General features: G+C 42.9%; 1 protein-coding gene across 1 annotated transcript in view; it reads right to left on the bottom strand.

Moving 5' to 3' along the window:
• The window catches only part of adcy1b (adenylate cyclase 1b), an 88,639-nt gene extending 69,126 nt beyond the window's left edge, over nt 1–19,513 (bottom strand). Inside the window, exons 1-4 of the mRNA XM_079818666.1 lie at nt 18,842–19,513; nt 12,442–12,591; nt 12,245–12,363; nt 6,626–6,737 (exon numbers count right to left, since the gene is read on the bottom strand). Of these exons, the coding sequence (XP_079674792.1) occupies nt 6,626–6,737; nt 12,245–12,363; nt 12,442–12,591; nt 18,842–19,414 (954 nt within the window). The 5' untranslated portion in view covers nt 19,415–19,513. The remainder of the gene's footprint in view (nt 1–6,625; nt 6,738–12,244; nt 12,364–12,441; nt 12,592–18,841) is intronic.
• Between the last annotated feature and the right edge of the window lie 772 nt (nt 19,514–20,285).

The raw sequence follows: 20,285 nt of genomic DNA, 5'->3' as shown, positions 1-20,285 counted from the left end.
CCGTACCACGCTGTGATGCACTGAGTCAGGACACTTTCTATCGCCCCTCGATAGAAAGTTTTCAGGATGGCTGGTGAAACCCTGAATTTCCTCAGCTGGCGCAGGTGGTACAGTCTTTGCCTGGCTTTTTTCACCTGTGTCTGGATGTGTGTAGTCCAGGTCAGATCCTCGGAGATGTTCACACCCAGGTATTTGAAGCTGCTCACTCTCTCTACCGGTGTCCCGCTGATCATGAGAGGGGAGTATGACCGATGCTGTCTCTTCCTGAAGTCCACAATCAGTTCTTTGGTCTTGTTAACATTCAGAGAGAGACAGTTGTCCTGGCACCATGATGTCAGTTGCTCCACTTCGTCCAAGTATGCCGTCTCATTGTTGTTGGAGATGAGACCCAGGACAACAGTATCATCAGCAAACTTGATGATAGAGGTGGAGCTGTGTGTGGACAAACAGTCATGGGTGTAGAGAGAGTAGAGCAGGGGACTCAGCACACAGCCCTGTGGAGCTCCAACACTCAGGGTGATGGAGGTGGAGGTGAACTGGCCTACTCTCACCGCCTGGGGTCTGCTAGTGAGGAAATCTTCAATCCAGAGGCAGAGAGAAGAATTCAGGCCTAGATCCAGGAGTTTGTGTGTTAGCTTAATGGGAACTATGGTGTTAAAGGCTGAGCTATAGTCAATAAATAGCAGCCTGACATAGTTCCCACTTTTGCTGTCGATGTGAGTGAGGCAGGAGTGAAGGACGTGAGAAATGGCATCTTCAGTCGATCTATTGGGACGATAGGCAAACTGAAGAGGGTCCAAAGTGTCAGGAATGGAGGAGCAAATGTTGTTTTTAATGAGTCTCTCAAAGACCTTCATGACTAAAGATGTGAGAGCCACTGGACGATAGTCATTTAGGCAAGAGGGTTTACTGATCTTAGGTACAGGGATGATGGAGGATCGTTTGAAGGAGGTGGGGACAACAGATGTAGCAAGGGACTCGTTGAATATGGATGTAAAGAGCCCTGCGAGCTGATCAGCACAGGACTGCAGAACACGACCTGAAATACCATCCGGCCCAGCAGCTTTCCTGACATCCACACGTTTGAGTGCCCTCCGAACCTCGTCCTCCGAGACAGAGATCACGTGACCGTTGCTGCTCTGAGGGACTCTCTCTGACGCGTCACTCGCCGGAGTCGCGCTGCCGCGATTACCATCAAAGCGAGCGTAGAAAGAGTTTAACTCGTTCACCAGTAACGGATCAGCTCTCACCTCTGCAGAGGATTTAGTTCCAAAAGCACAGATGGTTCTCAGTCCCTGCCACATCCGCCGGGAGTCGTTGAGTTGGAAATGAGATTCCACTCTGTCTTTATAGCGGAGTTTTGCGGCTTTAACGGCGCGCCGGAGGGCGTAACATGAAGCTTTGTACTCCCTCATATCCCCCGTTTGGAGACCGGCATTGTAAGCGGTGGTGCGCGAGTTTACTGCAGTGCGAATTGAACTGTCCACCCACGGTTTCTGATTAGGGAAGGACGTTATAGTTAATGTTTGTGTGGCTTGCTCTGTCAGTGTGTTAATAAAGCAGAGCGCCACTTCTGTGAACTCGCTGACGTCTTCAGAACTCGCGCGGAACATGTCCCAGTCGACGTCATCAAGAGCTGCCTGTAGCGTGATCTCTGAATGGGATGACCAGCGTTTGACTTCCCTCCTCACCGGGGGCTCTTGAACGAGCCTTTGTTTATATTCCGGTGTGAGGAAAATGGCGGCATGGTCCGATTTGCCAAAAGCTGGCTGTGAACGAGCTTTGTAGGCGTTCTTAAACGGAGAGTAGCAATGATCCAGTGTGTTTGCTCCTCGTGTGGGACAGGAGACATGCTGGTGAAAGTTTGGCAATACTTTCTTTAGGTTAGCTTTGTTAAAATCACCCGCGACGATGAAAGCAGCGTCGGGGTGTTTGTTTATGAGAACAAACAGAGTAACAGAGTAACAGAGACAAACTAATTTGTAACAGAGACAAACTAATCCAACCTGCAGTGGCTTAGGGAACCGAAGACAATAGTAACCCTAAGCGGTAGACAAACACTACATTCTATCAGAAAAGTGTGCTACCGCCTAGTAATCCGCAAACATTTCAAAGAAAAGAGCGGCGGCCTAAACACTACTCTCAAAATGAGAGGAGGCCCATCTTCTGATAACCATAAGCGGTGGCCTATCTGGCGCCATCTTGACCAACCAGGGAAAGCCAACACACGCTCACATACACAGCCCAGATAATGGTGCTGTGTTAAAGCCTAACTAAGCAGGGGACAGACAGTTCTCTCTGATGAATACCCAACTCTATACAGGAACCTGGGGTCTGTAAGAAATACATATTTTTAGTATAACACACAAAAATGACTACTCTCACCTGCGGCATGCTGAGCGAAGACTCATTGTGCAGTTCTCACCACCATGTTCTACCGCCCTTGAATGCCTGAAAGGGGCGTTCTCACTGAGCAAGTCCGGAGCATCAGAACATAGTACTACTCATCATAGGCCCGCCTCAGGCCTGATGTAAGAAGCGCCTGGGTAAAAGTCATAAAAAGACATTAAAAAGGAAAAAGGAGAGGGCTATGATGTACCTGCCCTCAAGGGAAGTGATCCATCACCAACGCCTTCGTTGAGAACGTTTGTCCTGAATCACCTCCCTTAGATCCTTTTTCCCGCGGGAATCCCGTCTCCTCTGTGCCCTGCTCCTCCAAGGAGGGGGGGCACGAGAGGAGATGCTAGCCCTCTGGTCCTGCCGACGGTCCTCAGACCGTGAAGGACCAGGTCCCGCCTGCCTGGGTGGGGGCGCGGATCTCAGCGGTATGCATGTCTTAAATGCCGCTGAGCGCGCCTTCGCCTCCCTGAACTTTCCAACCACCGCCTCCACGGAGGTGCCGAAAAGTTCAGTAGGCGAAACCGGCAAATCGAGGAGAAAACCCTTTTCTTTCTCCCCGATATCAGCCAGGTCCAACCACAGATGCCTCTCCGTAACCCCCATAGAGCGGCCGATAGCAGCAGCAGTCTGCTTGGTGGCCCGGAGAGACAGATCTGTGGTGCGGCGCAGCTCAGCAACCGCCTCAGGGGACAGCCCGGCCCCCTGGTCGAGATCCTCCAGCAGGTCCGCCTGGTACGCCTGCAACACCGCCATCGTGTGCAGGGTCGCACCAGCCTGACCTGCTGCCGTGTATGCCCCTGCCATTAAAGCACAACGTGATTTAGAGAGGCAGAGTTTGAGCTCTCAGTGTTGATGCCCACGAAATGCGAGAAAAGTTTGCAAACTTTCCTCGCCAGTCGGTAGCCTCAACACATATCCATATTCCCCTATCCCCCCGACATCATCGAAATTGAAACGCTGATGTTGATGAACATTGGGTCGAATATGGATTCTTCCATGCCCTCTCGATCTCTGTAAGAAGATCAAGAAGGAATGGAAGGCTCATCTGAGCTGATGGTTTATGGCCAAGGAGAAATCGATCGTGCAATCTACCACGAGCGATCTCTCCTCTAACGCGCCAACATGGCAGCCGCAGCCTGCCTGCAGTACGTTCCATAACATTCATCAGCTCAGCACACACGGTCAAGGTGGCTGAGAGGATTCATACCACTCTCACCAGCCATCCCTAAGAGCACTTGCTGTTTAGTCTCGTTAGCCGCCAGATCGTCGCGACGATCGGCGAGCTGCATCTGAGAACCCATGATGTATGCCAACGCTCAGCCTCAGCTTGAGCGGGACAGCATCATCCAGTCCCAGATGCCAAACTTTCTTCCCTCAGGAAAAAAGCCAGACTAGAGTGGAGCGATCTCAGATTGAAAACCACTCACACACAAACAACTTCAAATGAACTTGACTGTGCATGCTCTTGATCCCAGGCAGTAAATACACACTCGTGTGTATTTAATAATTGAATTTGTTTTACCTTAACTCGTATAGCAGTTCAAACAGACAGTCCCTGAAGACGAGAAAGATGTGTATGTGTTGGCACGGCGCCCTTTTATACTTCCGGGTCGCACGATGATGACGTCATGGGCTGACGTCGGTCAAAGACTTTGCCATGATTCGATAGTAGCTTCAGACACCAGTCACGCCGAGGGCGTTCCCCATAGTGTCAGCTAGACGCAGCAAGAGTTCCCTTTCGAAAGGGAACAGGCGGGAGCCCGTTTAACAAATTACTCACTCCCAACAGAGTTTTGCGCTGTATTTGGACTTTGGATTTTTCAGTTCAAAAACGTATGAGACAGAGTTTCCTAAGATGATACAGAATGATACAGAACATACAAGACTAGTGAAGCCGCTTTTTCATCGGGCCAAACTGTTCTCTTTGTTTATTAACCGTTCCATTCTGTGCTGATCCGAGCCGGCCTGAACGGATATGGTTTCGCTATCTACTGTGGTGTTGCGATAAAGTTCATATGTTATACGTCAAGTCAGGTGTTGCCTTGGTAACGCAAGAGTTTACAGACGATATGTGATGTAAATATCGACTGCGTTATGAAGGTTGACCAGATATATATTCGCATATCTTCGCATATGTTCGCATGAGGTGGTTTTTCAGGCAATTCGAAAAAAAAAAATATTCAAAACTGCAATGGAAACAGTTTTTCTGCATTTACAGGTCACCTGGCGTACGTAAAAGTCGATCAGTCTTTACAGATGACGGTATGTTTAGACAAAAGACGAGACAGAGTTCTTTATTAAACGTGGCAGCAACGTCTGTTTGTGTATTTATTTGTAGATTATATTGCAAACAAGTCATGATATTCAATTGTTATACTGTAATGGGAGATCCATGTTGAAAACAGTTGTGTAAATTTTCTCAGGATTCTTTGATGAATAGAAAGTAAAAAAACAGCATTAATCTGAAATAGAAAGCTTTTGTAAGCTTAAAATGTCACGTTTGCTGCATTGTTGCTGAACAAAACTATTACTTTCTTTTAAAATATTAATTATTCATAAAACTATTAATGTAAAACAAATTCTTACTGACCCCAAACTTTTGAACGGTAGTGTATAATGCTACAAAAAGATGGTTTGTGTGTAACAACTGACATTCATTTCTATGATGTTAAAATTATTTTTAGGATTAAATTGTGCATATAGGATGAGCAAATCAAATGTGTTTATATCTGAAAACCTTTTATACACACACTTAACTGCAAACACTGAAATAACATACACTTTGAGTGTCCCTTATTTTTGTCCCACCTTTTGTCCTTTGTGGTGTATGTTTGGATTATTTTGTGTTGTAAATAAATGCAAACAATTCAAAAAGCCATTCTTTTAATCTCTTCACATTCTTTGTTCTAGTTCCATCACAGTCATTCAGCTGATATAGGGCCATTGGGATTAGGGGAGGGGTCTTTGTCTCTCTCAGGTGTGAAAAACATCACCATTCATGATGATTCACGCCCTCCCCGCATAAACCTTCCTGACACAAAACATGTCTTACACATTTTAAACCAGTATATTGTTTTATGTGAATGGCCAGTGGCCAGTGGCCAGAGTGATTTTTACATCATCTTGAAGCAAAAATTCCAGCCTACGTGATCCAGTTATCAAAAGTCTTGTGAACAATATTCAGTATGGGTTTTATAGCCTTATAACAGCGACTTATTTTTCTTGTCTTTCCACAAACCAAGTATAAACGTAATTTTCTCAAAACTACAAACTTTTACACACATGCTGCTCACATATTATTGTAGCAGAGTTTGTGCTGAATACAGTGTAATCAGACTTTAGCCATGAAAATGTTACAAGTAACAGAAATAAGCTCAAATATCAGGGCATGTCAAAAAACTCCAAGGCCCAGAAAACAGCTCAGGGCTCGGAGGGTTAAACGTTATTACAGGAATACTGGATTCTAAACAACAAAGAAATGCTACAAATGATCAAGACTTTGAAGCAGATATGAGGGAGAAACACCCGCAAACACCTCATACGTGGCTGCTCCCAAAGGGGCTTTCCTTGCCATTTATGCTTGGATAACACGCCTACGTCTCCTTCCATTAATAATAACGGCCAGTGTGGTGGCTGGGATATACATAAACCCAACATATGTTGCATAATTTTTGGAATGACTTATCGCGAGAGGGAAAAAATAAGTTTTAGTCGCATGACATCGGTTAATGGAAACGCTGTCATTTCGCAATAGTTTTTTATCAACATTTTGCATTTTGCGCAAATCTGTAATGGAAACACGGCTACTGTCTTACTTGGATGTTCCTTCATTGACACGTTTTGTTGACACGTTAATATTTTTGGTAGCAAATGTGACCGTTTTAGTCGCAGTCTGAAGCCCTGATTCTTTTATCCTAGTATTACTGTGAATATTTCAATGTTTCTCACCTACAAATAAAGACACTGTGTGCTTTAAAAAAAGGATTTGTGAATCTTTCACACACACACACACACACACACACATACGTACATGACATCAGCTCTTGACTTTCAGATAACACAAGTTTGATCAAACTCCTCAGGGACCAGCCTGACAGGATCACATCGCTTCATCATCATGTCATTCGTATAACTCTTTGATTATGCAGTAACTCTGTTGCAGTTGCACGAAATCACCATAGAAACAGGAACAAGCCAATGAGAGGAGAGAGCGGGAGTGACTCACCGTGGCCAGTTCGTCAAACTTGCCGAAGAGCTCGTTGAGCAGTTTGACCAGCTCCTGCGCCGTGCACTGCGACGCCAGACTCGTGAAGCCCACGATGTCCGCAAACAGGATGCTGGAGGAACAGAGAGGAGGGAAAGTGTTGTAGACGCGTCTTTTGATATCTATTGCCACTTTACATCAAAAGAATCTCAAAAAGGAAGAGATCCTTTTGGGAAAATTTACATCTTCACCCTTTATCCAAATATTATTAAAATGTGTTAATAACTGATTATGTTGTAGGTATGCTTTTTCTGTCAGCTTTTGGTCTTTCTATGCATTTACCTTTAACCTATGCCTTAACCAAGTTTAGTGGTCAAATGTGTTAATTAATTTTCTCATATTTTGATGGATGAATTGGATTTGTAGAGTCATTAAAAACAAAACTTTTTCGGACACTACTGTACTGGAAAGGCTATATATGCAGTTTCATTTAAATTATTCAGTGTAAGTTGACAACTGTCAGAAAATGTCAGCTATGGTCTGTTTAAAGCTCTGGGCACAGAGGCGCTGGCCTGTATCTGTCTGTCCACCTTGATTGTAATAATGAATGGACAGAGACGAATCCGCTGGGGTTAATCTAACAAAGGCCGATCTGAAGCCCTGAACGTGCTTTGTGATGAGAATAAATCTGTTCGTGCACAAGTTCATTAAACACAAGTGGAAGCTTTCAGTTTTCTTTTACAGAGTTGCAACTTCTCTGTCGTCAGAGACAATGAGGTTTTATTATGCAAGCTTTAGGCTATTTCTAAATATATCAAAAAGACAAAATAAATGTATTTTTACACTTTTAGGGACAGATTTACTAATAGCCTGCTCCAGCGCAAACCCTCTTTTGGCTTTAAAAATGACTGTCAGGATTTACTACAGACATGTAGTAAAGAACTAGCACTGGAAAGGCATGGACAGGGTTATTTTTTTAAATGATCCAGCTGCGTCTGTGTTCTTTAATTTGTGCATCTTCGGTAGATCACACACAGAACTTTCCACTCATATCGGCACTTTTATGGGATTGCGCTCTCAAGTTAATGTGCCCTGTTTAGTAAATCTGGCCCCTAGCATTGGCATTGATTTCTTGTACAATGAGCAGGTGTAATTTCTGCTTTGATCCTCCACTGTGAGCATTTAAACAGGTTTGATATGTTCATAATGCGCCTGATGTTTGATCATATAAAGTGCTCAAGCGGTTTCAGTGTTGCGCTTATAATTGTTATTTGGCAGGCAGGGTTTTAATTTTTAATTTTTTTTTAAAGATGGATGGAATGAATCGTCTGTCACTGATGATTCAGAAACCCTCTGGTGAATCTGGGGGGAGCGCCAGATGACCTATAGATTACATATGGAGCACAACATCAAACCCTGTGAATGTGTGAACTAATGATTGTCACCTCCATATAAAGCAAATATTAAAGACTGGGACATCCCTATTGTCACTGCAACATGCTTTCATCATATGACCACCAAGCCTCGTCTTGGTGTTGTTTTTGGGCTCTACTAGAGCAGGTTTTCCTGCTTGAATGTTGATTATTTCCCCAATATACTCCATTGTTGTAGCTCCTCTCTTCCCAGTCTGTCAGTAATGCTCTGTTTAGTTCCTGTCTCTATGAAGCCCCTCCTTCTAAAAAGCTCAATGTGCTCTGATTGGTCATCTGGATTCGTGTCTTGTGATTGATCAAGTGCTTCTAGCGTGTTTGGGAAACGTCCTGCCCCTTACCATAACCGCCAGTTTCAACACACTACTATCTAACTAAACCAGGCCCGCCCCTTTATAGTTACTCTTTAAATACATCCATTTATTGATATTTCTTCAGTATTATTCTCAAATCTATCTAGCTATCACTCAAATAAAATGTCTCCAACTGACTGAATTGTTTCTGTTGTAATGATAAAACCGCCCCACGTGTTTCCTGTTTAAAAATTTTAGAAATATATCACAATACAGGAGCGAAGGTGATTGCAACCTCTGTTTCTACTTCTGTCTCCATATTTATTTTTCTTGTTTTATGTGTAAGCTCTGTAAACAAGACTTCTTATCTTATGTCTTTGTGCATATCAAGCAAATGTATCTTGATATTCAGATATTTTGATAAGAGATATATTTGGATTTAAGATGTTTAGGTACTATAAAACAAGTCAAAAATACATCTTTTCCAGGGTAGGAAACAGGACAGAAAATGGTTGATGAAATATGAGTCAGAGCTCAAGGACACACCACAGTAACTGAGATAAAGGCTTCAGTCTCTCTGGTTTTCATGAGTGTGTTAATAAACCAGGTCTGATGACGGTTTGGCCACCTGTCATTTGACTGCCTCCCGCTGTCATAGTGATATGATGAAGATGATTCTGACGATGATACGCACACACACACCTTGACGGTCCAGAAACACATGAACACTGACGTCCAGCTCCATCTGAGCTGTGAAGCGACACACATGAGAGCGAGGCGTTCAAGGCGTCCCGCGGCGTGTGTGCGGAGGCGCGCGGGAACATAGTGTCTGTGGAGCGAGCCGCTCAAATGCCGCTCTGTCAAATCACAGATGCCACCGTAAGACTGGTGCGATAAATTCAGTTTGCTGTGAGTATCTTAATGCGCGTCCATCTGTGACAGAGTTCATGCTGCTGATGAGCATTCAGATGAGCCTGAGTGACAGAACCTTTCAATCAGTGAAGATAATGAGTGACAGATCAGGACAGAGTTACACATCATTTGATCAGCCTTTATGAGTAATGACACATGATGAACTGAAGACTCCTGTTACTATGTGGTTGCTAGGGTGTTCTGAGTGATTGCTATGTGGTTGCTGCCATTATGGGCAGTAATTATTGGTGTGTTTTATCACTTGGTGTAAAATTTCACTTGTCTAAAAAGGAATGCGCTGAAAGCGGTCAACCAATCACAACAGACTGGGCCATCTGACCAATCAGAGCAGAGCAGACCAATCACAACAGACTAGGCCATCTGACCAATCAGAGCAGAGCAGACCAATCACAGCAGACTGGGTCATCTGACCAATCAGAACAGAGCAGACCAATCACAACAGATTGGGCCATCTGACCAAACAGAACAGAGTAGGCTCTCTGAAATGCAGGGTTTAGAGAGCCTGAATCCCCGAACCGTTTCAAACATTGTGAGAAAAGAACTGATGCTGCAATGGATATTATGAGAAAATGAAATTGTTTTTGACCTTGGATGCATGTAAACCTGTTGTAGGGGACTACAAAACAACATTAACAATCTTTACAGGGAGGTTTGGGAAGGTCTGACCCCCTTAAAGAAGGATCGGTCCCCCCGGAAGGACATTAAGATGTGTGGGGGGTCAAAAAAGAAAGTAGTCTACCCGTAATATGAAGCTTTACCTGTAAATATGAAGATACATTTCTAGCTCTGAATGATCGAAATGGGTCATAACATTAACATTACCTGAGCCTAGGACATGCTTTAATTGCATGGACGAAGAACAAAATGTGTTAAAATGCATACACAGTTCAGTTGAATGATAACATTTGCCCTCTTTAATGCTGTTAATCTGAATGTATGAAGCAAACTGTTTGCTGAAAAACATCCTTAACTTCACAACAACAATCTCCCCCAGCCCTGAAGGCCATCGTGTGATTCACATCCCGCTTTAAAGTGCTTGAATTCTATGAGTTTTGATCTGTAAAGTTCAAAGTCAAACTGCCTGTCTGTTGATGACTGTTTGGTCGAATGATGCTTCCTCTCACAGTGAAACATGAATCACTCTTTAAAGCAAATACATAAATATTAAATTAAAATGTATATCACTGTCAAAAATACTGACAAATATTTGGCTTTCATTTTTCAGTGATGTCAGTCAGATCCTTCAGAGTCAACAGGGCAGGTGGAACTCTTGAGCAGATCTCTTTCTGTGAGTGTGTGCGTCTTTAAGCAGTTCCAGCGTTACGCAACAGTCTTTAGTGTCCGTTGCAGTAAATCCCTGCAGAGATTTAATCTGCAGGCCAGTGAAGTGTCTCAGAAACACTGCAGGACACACGCAGCTGAAGGACCTTCACTGATCACATGATCCCATACTCCATCAGAACCAATACTTACAGTAATTCACGCCTATAATGAAGCTGACTGAAGATCAGGCCACAAAATCAATATGTCAACCTCTAGTCAGATTTGAATTCTTGTTGACTCAACGTCCATCAGTCAGTCAAAGGTGTTTAAAGGGAAACAAAGTCAAGTCAAAGCCACTCCAGCTGGTTGATGTCAGTTACCTGGTTTAGTTAATGTCTCATGTCAATATTCCTAGTATGAGTAAGTACATTCTTAAAGCTGCATAGATATGATATCCAATAACATGTAGATTAGCTCAGATCAAACTCAGCTTTGAGACTCAAGCACAGTGTCACCATTATGTTCTGTTAGTTTCATTATCATGGACTTTTAGTTTGTTTTCATCATGTGTTCCTTTGTTCAGTTGTCCCGCTCCTTGTTATTAGTTAATATGTGTCAGCTGTGTTCTATTCATCATCCTCATTTGTGTTTGCTATTGAAATACACTCATTCTCTGTCCGATCTCCGTTACGTTATGTTGTGCTGTGCATTTACCTGTCTGCCTGTTTGGAATTTCCTTGTATTAAACTACATTTTGGGGCTTGATTCATCTGTCTTCGTCTCTCTGTCTGCGAGCCAACCGTGACACACAGAGTGCAATATTGCAATCCAGAACAAGACCAGGCAAGATCATCCGAAGAACAGAGGACAATAAACTCACTGAGTGAACTAGAAGTCACAAAATACACGAGAAACAAGGACGAGAAGCACAAACACTCTGAGTGAACGAGACGAGAGACTGAGATCCTGCACTGAAAACCGCACTAACATTTGTTACAGCCAAATGGATTAGCTTTCTCAATAAAACATTTTAAAAGCTTTTTTACTCACAATTGTGAGTTTACATCTTGCAATTTCGACTTTATATCTAGCAATTGCATTTTATAAAGTCCGAATTGCGACTTTATATCAGGATTATTCTGTGGCGGAAACAAGCTTCCATAAAAGTGTTACTTAATGCAGTTTAATATAATCATTTTGGGGCTTTCACCATAAACAAAAGCTAAAGTTTGTTTAATAGTTTTACTTATTATAAATAAAAACAACTCTGAAAGACTAAAATGTTTATTGTGATGCCTTTTTAAAACATGCGTCTTATTTTCTTTTATCAACTAAAAAAAAACACCAGAAAAATGAATAAAACCCATAATAATTTCTGCTGTCATAAAACTAGTAAGTTCTGCACATCAAGACAAAATGCTATTTAAACGCAATAGTTTCTTTTAATATTATCTATGGGGAGTGTAAATTGCTTTTAGACAAATGGAACAAAACCGATATAAAAATGCACTTTTAAATTAATTCACTTATTTGAGTTTGAACTGATGAACAGCTTTAGTGTATTGTAAGTTAAGGATCTGTTTGGAGATACTATGAGTTTTATAGATTCAGTAATTGTGAAAAACACTAGCGATCATCCTTTATGCTCAAACACCCTGACCATTACTCTTTCCCAACAAATCACAGCGTTCTGTACAAACAATCACATCGGTGCGTGTTACCTGACATTGTCGTGTCGCTGGATGTAAATCTTGTGGAAGATCCTCTCGGGTGGTTTGAGGAAGTCTTCCTTCATCTCCATGGCCACGTTCCTGGGCAGCAGACTCATCAACAGACGCTCCTGCATGAGTGGACATTCACATGAGAACAAAACAGCACAAGCATCTCTGAAGAATGAAGGATTCAGATGAAGTCTGACCTGCTTTTCGTTCTCGTCCTCCATGCGCAGTCGCTCCTCGATGCAGTTTCGGGCCTGTAGAAAGGCTTTCCGCTGCGCTCGCTCCGTCAGGATGCGCACAAACAGACCGGACAGATTCACACTGGTGAAGAGCAACGTGTTCGCCACCAGCTGCCAACAGACAGACCAGATCAGTTATTACAACAGATGTTGACACGATACAAGCTTCAATATGATGGCTGTTGCTGTTAGAGCATGAAAAAGCTCTGCAAAGGCAGTTCTTCACTCTATCAGTGTCAGTGTTTCTGACCTCCCTGAAACGCCTCCATTGTAGTCTTGATTTTTCTTCCGGGAACAAACACTTCACAATATTCCTCATTTAAATAATTCATACATAGAATAAAGGGGCGGGGCCTGGTTGAGTTAGTCTACATTAATCCGGATAGATTTGCGAACTGAGTTTTCATTTCAAAACGCTCTCCATCCACACTAGTATTGGAAAACTCTAAATTCACCTTACTGCACATGTGTAAACCCTCATAAAAGCTCACTGAGATGATAGATAGAACAAGACATAATAAAGGATTGTGATATGTAGCAACTGTGTGACAGTGAATAGCAAATAACATGCACAATACCGGTATAAATATGAATATCTATCAGTACAATATGCGGCACATGACTAAATTTATGTCATTGTTTTCAAGTACCTCCGTTTTCACATTACAACGCGATAATGGCATTTTCAAATTTATCCACTTCGGAGAGCGTTTTCGTTAATAAAAACGCCATCTCAGTGGGGAAAAACAGAGAGAAAAAGATGCGTTTTTTTAAACGAAAATGTATTAGTGTGGACAAGGCCTTAGCTAGTAGTGTGTTGAAACTGACAGTTATGGTAAGGGGCGGGGCATTTCCCAAACATGCTCAAAGTGCTGGACGAATCACAACACACTGCTCCAGCCGACCAATCAGAGCACATTGTGCTTTTTAGAAGGAGGGGCTTCATAGAGACCGGAACTAAACAGAGCGTTACCAAAGACTATAGATATAGAAAGGCGGTTCCTATTACTTATGAACGGGCGAAACTGCAATGCGCAATATGACGGAATAGTCCCACCTTCTAAAGTAAAAGAGCCAATCGCTGATTGGCAAAGTCTTTGCGTCACTGCAGCTGCCATTACAAGCTCTGATTCCTATATAAACCTGAGACTCGCACTTAGGACTGCACATGCGCATTAGCCCGTCTAGCCTAAAAAATATGATTTTTTAACACTATTTGATCATAAGAAACAGCATTTATGGAACAGTTAATGTTACATTTTGTTTATTTTGTAAATATGTTATTTAATTGAGAGTTTGGAAAGCAGTTTTGAGATTCCATTATTCCCCCATTCAAATAGCTAGGACCTGGCCTTGTATGCCCGAAATAGCAGCACGAAGGCGTCGCAAATATGGCCACAGAGTGAACAGTGACTTTCCTTGAAAAGGCATTACTGACAGACTGGGAAGGGAGGAATTGCAACAAATGTCAAATATGGGAAAAAAATCACACATTCGGACGTGAAAACCTGTTCCAGTAGAGCCTAAAAACAACATCAAGATTTGTAAAAGTGCACTAATACAGTTTGTGTCAGTGGAGTGATCGACGTGAACGACACCAGTAGGTGTGGTGGTTGTGGTTGCGTTTGGACATGAGTTTGTCCATCAGTGCTGGTTTTGTGTTCGTCCTCAGATCGTAGAGTTCATGGACGTGAGTCTATCTGCTCTTTATTGGATTAGATTCGTCAGAGGACACACGCACAGCGCCTTTATTTAGCCTGCCTTACTCGGCACATGCACATGCTGAAAACCCAATGATTTACACACCAGCATGAGCGAAAGGTTCAGGGGTTCTATGTAAAACTCTAGGGTTCTTGACCCAATTTTAAAGAACCATTTTTGGCCAAAAAGGTTCTATACAAGTATAAATGTCTTAAATGATGTCTCATGAAGTATGTTTATGAGCTGTTTAACTCAAAACATTTAATTAAAAATGAAAACAAAATTAATTAATTAAAAATAATCTATGAATGATCCCCTGATTGAACCCCTAAAAGGTTCTATATTTGAAGTGTCTGACGGAACCCTTGAAGTTTCCATATAGAAGCTTTTCTTCAAAGAGTCTGCGACTCTTACAGTATAAAGTGCAGCATGTTTTTTAAGGCATCAGGATGAAGCCAGAAACATTCGTCACGCAAGTGCGCAAACGGAGACATGAAGACTTGACAACACACTGCAAATGCACAGTCCCACATACTGAACTAGTTATCTTCTGAAAATAAAAAGATTAAGAATGATTTTTGCAAAGCTCAAATGTCCAGGGGGTGATCAAGTCATTATACCAGATGTGTTATTGTTCATGTAAACATGTCAACTAGCTTTAACTAAGCTGCTCAGCATGACTCTCTTGACCATCATTATGTAGTTGTAGTTATGTATCTGAGAGAGGAAACTGACCATAGAAGGAGACAGTGTAAGTTCATGTCTGCCTCTCATTGAAGCACTGAGAATCTAAAAGTGCATAAATAACAATGCTAAATTATTTCTATATATCCTAATCATTTGTTAACAAACATGTATTCATTACTTCAATGAGCTCATTGTTTCTGCCTTAAATTAATACATTGTTAGCTAAGTTTGTGGTTTGTATTATGTACATTTCTGAAATGCATAACTTGGACACAGTCACCTCTGATAACAGATCACTCTAAATTGTAATGTAGACGTATGCATTTTCTATAAAACTGCTTTGAAAAGATATGTATTGTGAAAAGCGCTATACAAATAAATGCAAATTGAATTGAACTGCAATGTAAAATTTAGCAGGCAAAAAAGGTCAGCTTTATGTCACTCAGTGCAGTGAATTCCCATCTGCGTGTGGAAGTCTTTGGCCCTTTCACTCCTCAAATTCATGCCTTAGATTATGAACTGTGCACTGAAACTTTTCAGAAAGCAACTGCCTATTAAACGTGTGTTTCAGGCCTACAGGGAAATGAAACATTCATGTGAGTGACACTCTGTTCACGTGTGTTTTTCCCATTCCATTCCACTGCACTGCTTTCCCATTCTTTTTCTATGTAAACAAGCGCTAGACAGACGTGTTTGACTGTGGCTCTCACGTCTCACATCTTTTGCAGTGTCTCACACATGATACGGGCAACTTTAAGGGGGGGTGGGGGGGGGGGTACTAATGCCATTTCATGCATTCTGACTTATTTACACTATTGTAGAGTTGGATTATCATGCTAAACATGACCAAAATTTCAAAAAACGAGTTGGACGTATGACAGAGTATTTCTGTGCCAAATACACTCCTTTTCGGGAAAGTTTTTTTTTAGTATGGCCTTGTATGACGTCATAAAGGGCGGAATTCCTTGTATGGTTACTTCTCCCGGATGAGCACACATGCACAGACAGACACACACACATCAACCAGAGCGAGAGCGAGAGCAAGAGCGCGCCCATCAACAAGCTTTGTTCGGGTTACGGGAGCCATCGGCAGCGCTGGCATTTTGTTTTTAGACGACGATATCAAAATGTCACTAAAGTGTGTTTCTGGTTGTGAGGGAAAGATAACCTTGTTCAGCTTTCCAAATAACCCAGCGTTAAGGTTTTTTTTCCCGGGTTGTTTTTCTGGAGCAGCAACAGAGTTCTGCAAGACTGTTTGTTTGTTCCCGGTCATGAGTCGAAACCATAGGTGGTGAAACTGCATCAAATGTCTGTGTTTTGTTGGCAATCGGCGCGTAGGTGCATATAATGTGAACAACAACAACAACGTATAGTGAATCGAAAGTTATCCAGGGATAATGTCATGATGTATTTTGTGTGTGTGTGTGTGTGTGTGTGTGTGTGGGTGTGTGTGGGTGTGTGTATGTGTGTGTGTGTGTGTGTGTGTGTGTGTGCGTGTGTGTGTGTGTGTGTGTGTGTGTGTGTGTGTGTGTGTGTGTGTGTGTGTGTGTGTGTGTGTGTGTGTGTGTGTGTGTGTGTGTGTGTGTGTGTGTGTGTGTGTGTGCTTGTGACTCTTTAGCTCCGCCCACTGCACGCTTCCACGAGCTTGGCTGTTTTCAGAAAGAATCGGTACAGCATATCTGTCTCTTATAAATATGATAAAACTAAAGACTCTTTGAAGATATGAAGGATGCAATACTACTCTATAGGTACTCAAGATTAACATGAGACTGGCAGAAACTGTTGTGTGTTATGTACCCTATAAAAACGTGTCTCACATTTTTAACCACAGAAAAATACTTTCATTGTGTCTTGGAGGGGTGAGATATATACGTCGCAACATCTAGCTACTGGAGTGCCTCAGGGCTCGGTGCTGGGACTGCTTCTCTTCTCCATCTATATGTCATTTCTAGAATCTGTCATTCAGAAACATGGTTTCTCCTATCAGTGCTACGCTGACGACACACAACTCTACATCTCATTCCAGCCAGATGATGCGACGGTAGCTGCTCGCATCTCGGCCTATCTGACAGACATTTCTTGCTGGATTTAGGACTACCACTTTCAACTAAACCTTGCGAAGACAGAATTAACCCAACACTCCCTCAAAACCTCTCCATTCAGCCAGGTTCATCAACCCTAACTCCATCCAGGACAGCAGGAACCTTGGAGTTGTGATTGATGATCAGTTAAACTTCACAGATCACATTGCTAGAACGGCCCGGTCCTGCAGATTTGCCTTATACAACATTAGGAGAATCAGGCCCTTCCTATTGGAGCTACACAACTCCTTATCCAAGCTCTTGTTCTATCCAGACTGGACTATTGTAATGCTCTCTTGGCAGGCCTACCAGCATCACTGTCAAACCCCTGTCACTGATCCAGAATGCAGCAGCTAATGTAGTTCAACCATTCCTGGCATGATTTCCATGCATTATTTTTTAGTGCTATGGCTGTAACGCTTCAGTCAGTGTCCCACCGGAGACCAGTGCTGATCTCTAACGCTTCCTTCACAGTTACATCTATAGACGTCTGTGAATGGATCATCTGAAGCCTCATTGCCCATTTCTGTGCTAAAATAGCTTTCAGAAGTGTGTCTGGTCTCTGTTCAGAGCCGTCCTACTTAGAGCCTCTGGGTAAATCTGGACCCGACGCTCCCTCCGACTGTGTTAGAGGCGAGAGCCGCTGTTGAAGATGAATATCGCCCCTGACTAATGCATGACACATGAACCAGCAGCACACCCCGCTTACTTCTCACGGCTTTTGTCATCTGTGTGTCTTATTACCAAATAAACAGATTCACTGGCTGCATACTCATCGAGACTGTTCTCTCATAAACTGAATTTCAGCTGAATCAGCTCTATGGCTCAGCATTAAACACTGATGTTTGTCAAAACTGACCTTTCCACCCGGGTTACATTTGTGGAGGTCATCATTTGGTAAAATTCTATATTGGTGAAAGGAAACTGCAACAAATATCATTTCTGTTTTCCCATTTGCCCCAAAAGATAAAATATAGCGTTTCTGACTTTCCATTAGAGGACTGAAATATCAAGAGATTGATTACATAGATCAGAAGAGAGGATTAGAAACAGCAAGGCAGCAGCATTAACTAGTTTACTGTAATAATAATGCACAAAATATAGTGGTATAAATGTGCATACATTTTTAATGTAAATATAAAAAGCTTTTCTAGATTTATGTTGTAAATAATGTATCATCACAGTCTGCTCTTTCCCTCCATGTTCTTTCAGATATTACAGATATTATTAAACCACTCAGAAAAGTTAACGGTGCAGCATATTTTGTTTAAAATCAATCTGTCCAAATAGCAGCTAATTTGAGATGATCGGTTACAGTAAACTCAGAGATTAAGTTGGTAGAACTTCTGATTCAGATTTTCCCACTAAACATTATTTTGATGTTGTAAATATTGCAGTGAATTGAGAATAAAATACTATTTCACTGTTTCTCCTTTAAAATGTCACGTGTCATGCCATCTGTTACCTGCCGTTTCTTCGTAATTAGCCTATTTGTGAAATTTCTGAAAACATGCATGCACTTAAACTGAGGAAGAGAGTAAACTGTAAATCATTCAGCTTGATTGCATTGCAGGAGTGATTCGTCTCGTGTTTTAAACATCCGAACAAACAGATTGACGCAGAGCTTTTCAAACATAATCTTGATGATGCGTGATGATCAAACGGATGAGCTTTAGAAAAGAGAGCGCACTAAACACACGCTTTGAGTGATTTGGAAAGTAGATTTCCTGCAAGAATTAACATGCAATGCCCTAACGCCTGTTGATGAGTTAGCTTTGTTATGTAATTTATTCCCCAATAATTGCACTCGACACTGTCCGGTGTCGGTGTCGCATGTGAGCGCGCGCCGCTCGCTGTCCAGTGCTGAACTATACAGAGAAGCAGAGGCTCACCGCTCTCCACAGCCGCTGCGTCTTCGCCGTCACCGACGTGGCCGCGACGATCGTGTGCGACACGGACACCAGCAGCCCGAAAAACAGCGCCAGCAGAGTCCGCACCGGCAGCAGCGCGTACGCCACGAACGTCAGCAGCAGCAGCGGCCACACGCCCTGCTCCGGACCCGCGGCGCCCGACACGTGCGGGAACGGGCAGCACAGCACCGAGAAGGTGAAGCTGAAGAACAGGCTCAGGTGCGCGATCTGCTGCAGCTGGGTCACCTGCAGGTACTTGACGTTGCTGACGATGAAGAGTGCGATGAAGACGACGAAGTGCACAGGGTACGAGCCCTTGGCGATGGTGAGGCTGGTGCCGGACAGCAGCAGCTCCAGCAGGCTGAGGCCGGAGGACAGCAGGATGAGCACGGACAGCGCCTTCAGCGTGGACGTCTGCTCGAGCTTCAGGTTGTAGTTGTGGAAGAGCGACTCGAGCTCCTTGCAGTCGAACTCGTCCTCGCACGCGATGACCCCGGGCGGGCAGTGGCTCGTCCGGCGCCGGGTCTTGACTTTCTGGAACGGCAATTCGTCCATGGCGCGAGGGCCATTCACGCGCCGGAGAGACGCGCGATCCGCAAGTGGTGCAGAGGCATGTCTGGCGGGAGAGCTAGAGCTTGTTCGTTCGAACGGAACTGAGAGACCCAAACACACAGAGAGAGAGAGAGAGAGAGAGAGAGAGAGAGAGAGAGAGAGAGAGAGAGAGAGAGAGAGAGAGAGAGAGAGAGAGAGAGAGAGAGAGAGAGAGAGAGAGAGAGAGAGAGAGAGACTGGCATCGAGCTCGCGCGGCTCATACTGGATCACGCCTGCGCAACGCGAGCCTCGATAATTCTGCTGATTGACAAGAGCGCGGATCTCCGAGGAGCATCGCGAGGCAGACACGATTCTCACACCGTGCTCAATCCACAGGCTACACTTGTTGTTTTTACGGGGGGAAAAGCAGCTGTGGTTGTTGGAATAATTCTAGGGGGAAAAAAATACAGGAAAAATGTCAACAGCCAAAACGCTATTAAAATTTGTTTGGGATTTTTAACGTGTAGCCTATACTGCAAAATGCTTTTCTTATTTAGTATTTTTGTCTTTTCCATTTTCCAGTCTAAATATCTAAAAAATTCTCAAATCAAGATGCCTTTTCTAGATAAATAAATGGCATAAGAATTTTTTTTTCTTGTTTTCTGGAAAATAAAAACAAAATGAAGTGAGTTTTTGCTTAAAACAAGCAATATTATAATGGGGTAAAATAAATTATCTTATTTCTGTTTGGGAAGAAACAAGATTTCAAACAGAAACAAGATTATTTTTCTTACCCCATTGGCATATAATTTAGCTTGTTTTAAAGCAAAAACTCGCTTTATTTTGATTTGATATTACCGTTAACAGGAAAAAATATCCTAACGCATTTTGATTT

This window comes from Gobio gobio, assembly GCF_949357685.1.
Source record: "Gobio gobio genome assembly, chromosome: 6".
Taxonomy (NCBI): domain Eukaryota; kingdom Metazoa; phylum Chordata; class Actinopteri; order Cypriniformes; family Gobionidae; genus Gobio; species Gobio gobio.
The sequence above is the reverse complement of the archived record's forward strand: the minus strand, read 5'-3'. Positions and strand labels throughout refer to the sequence as shown.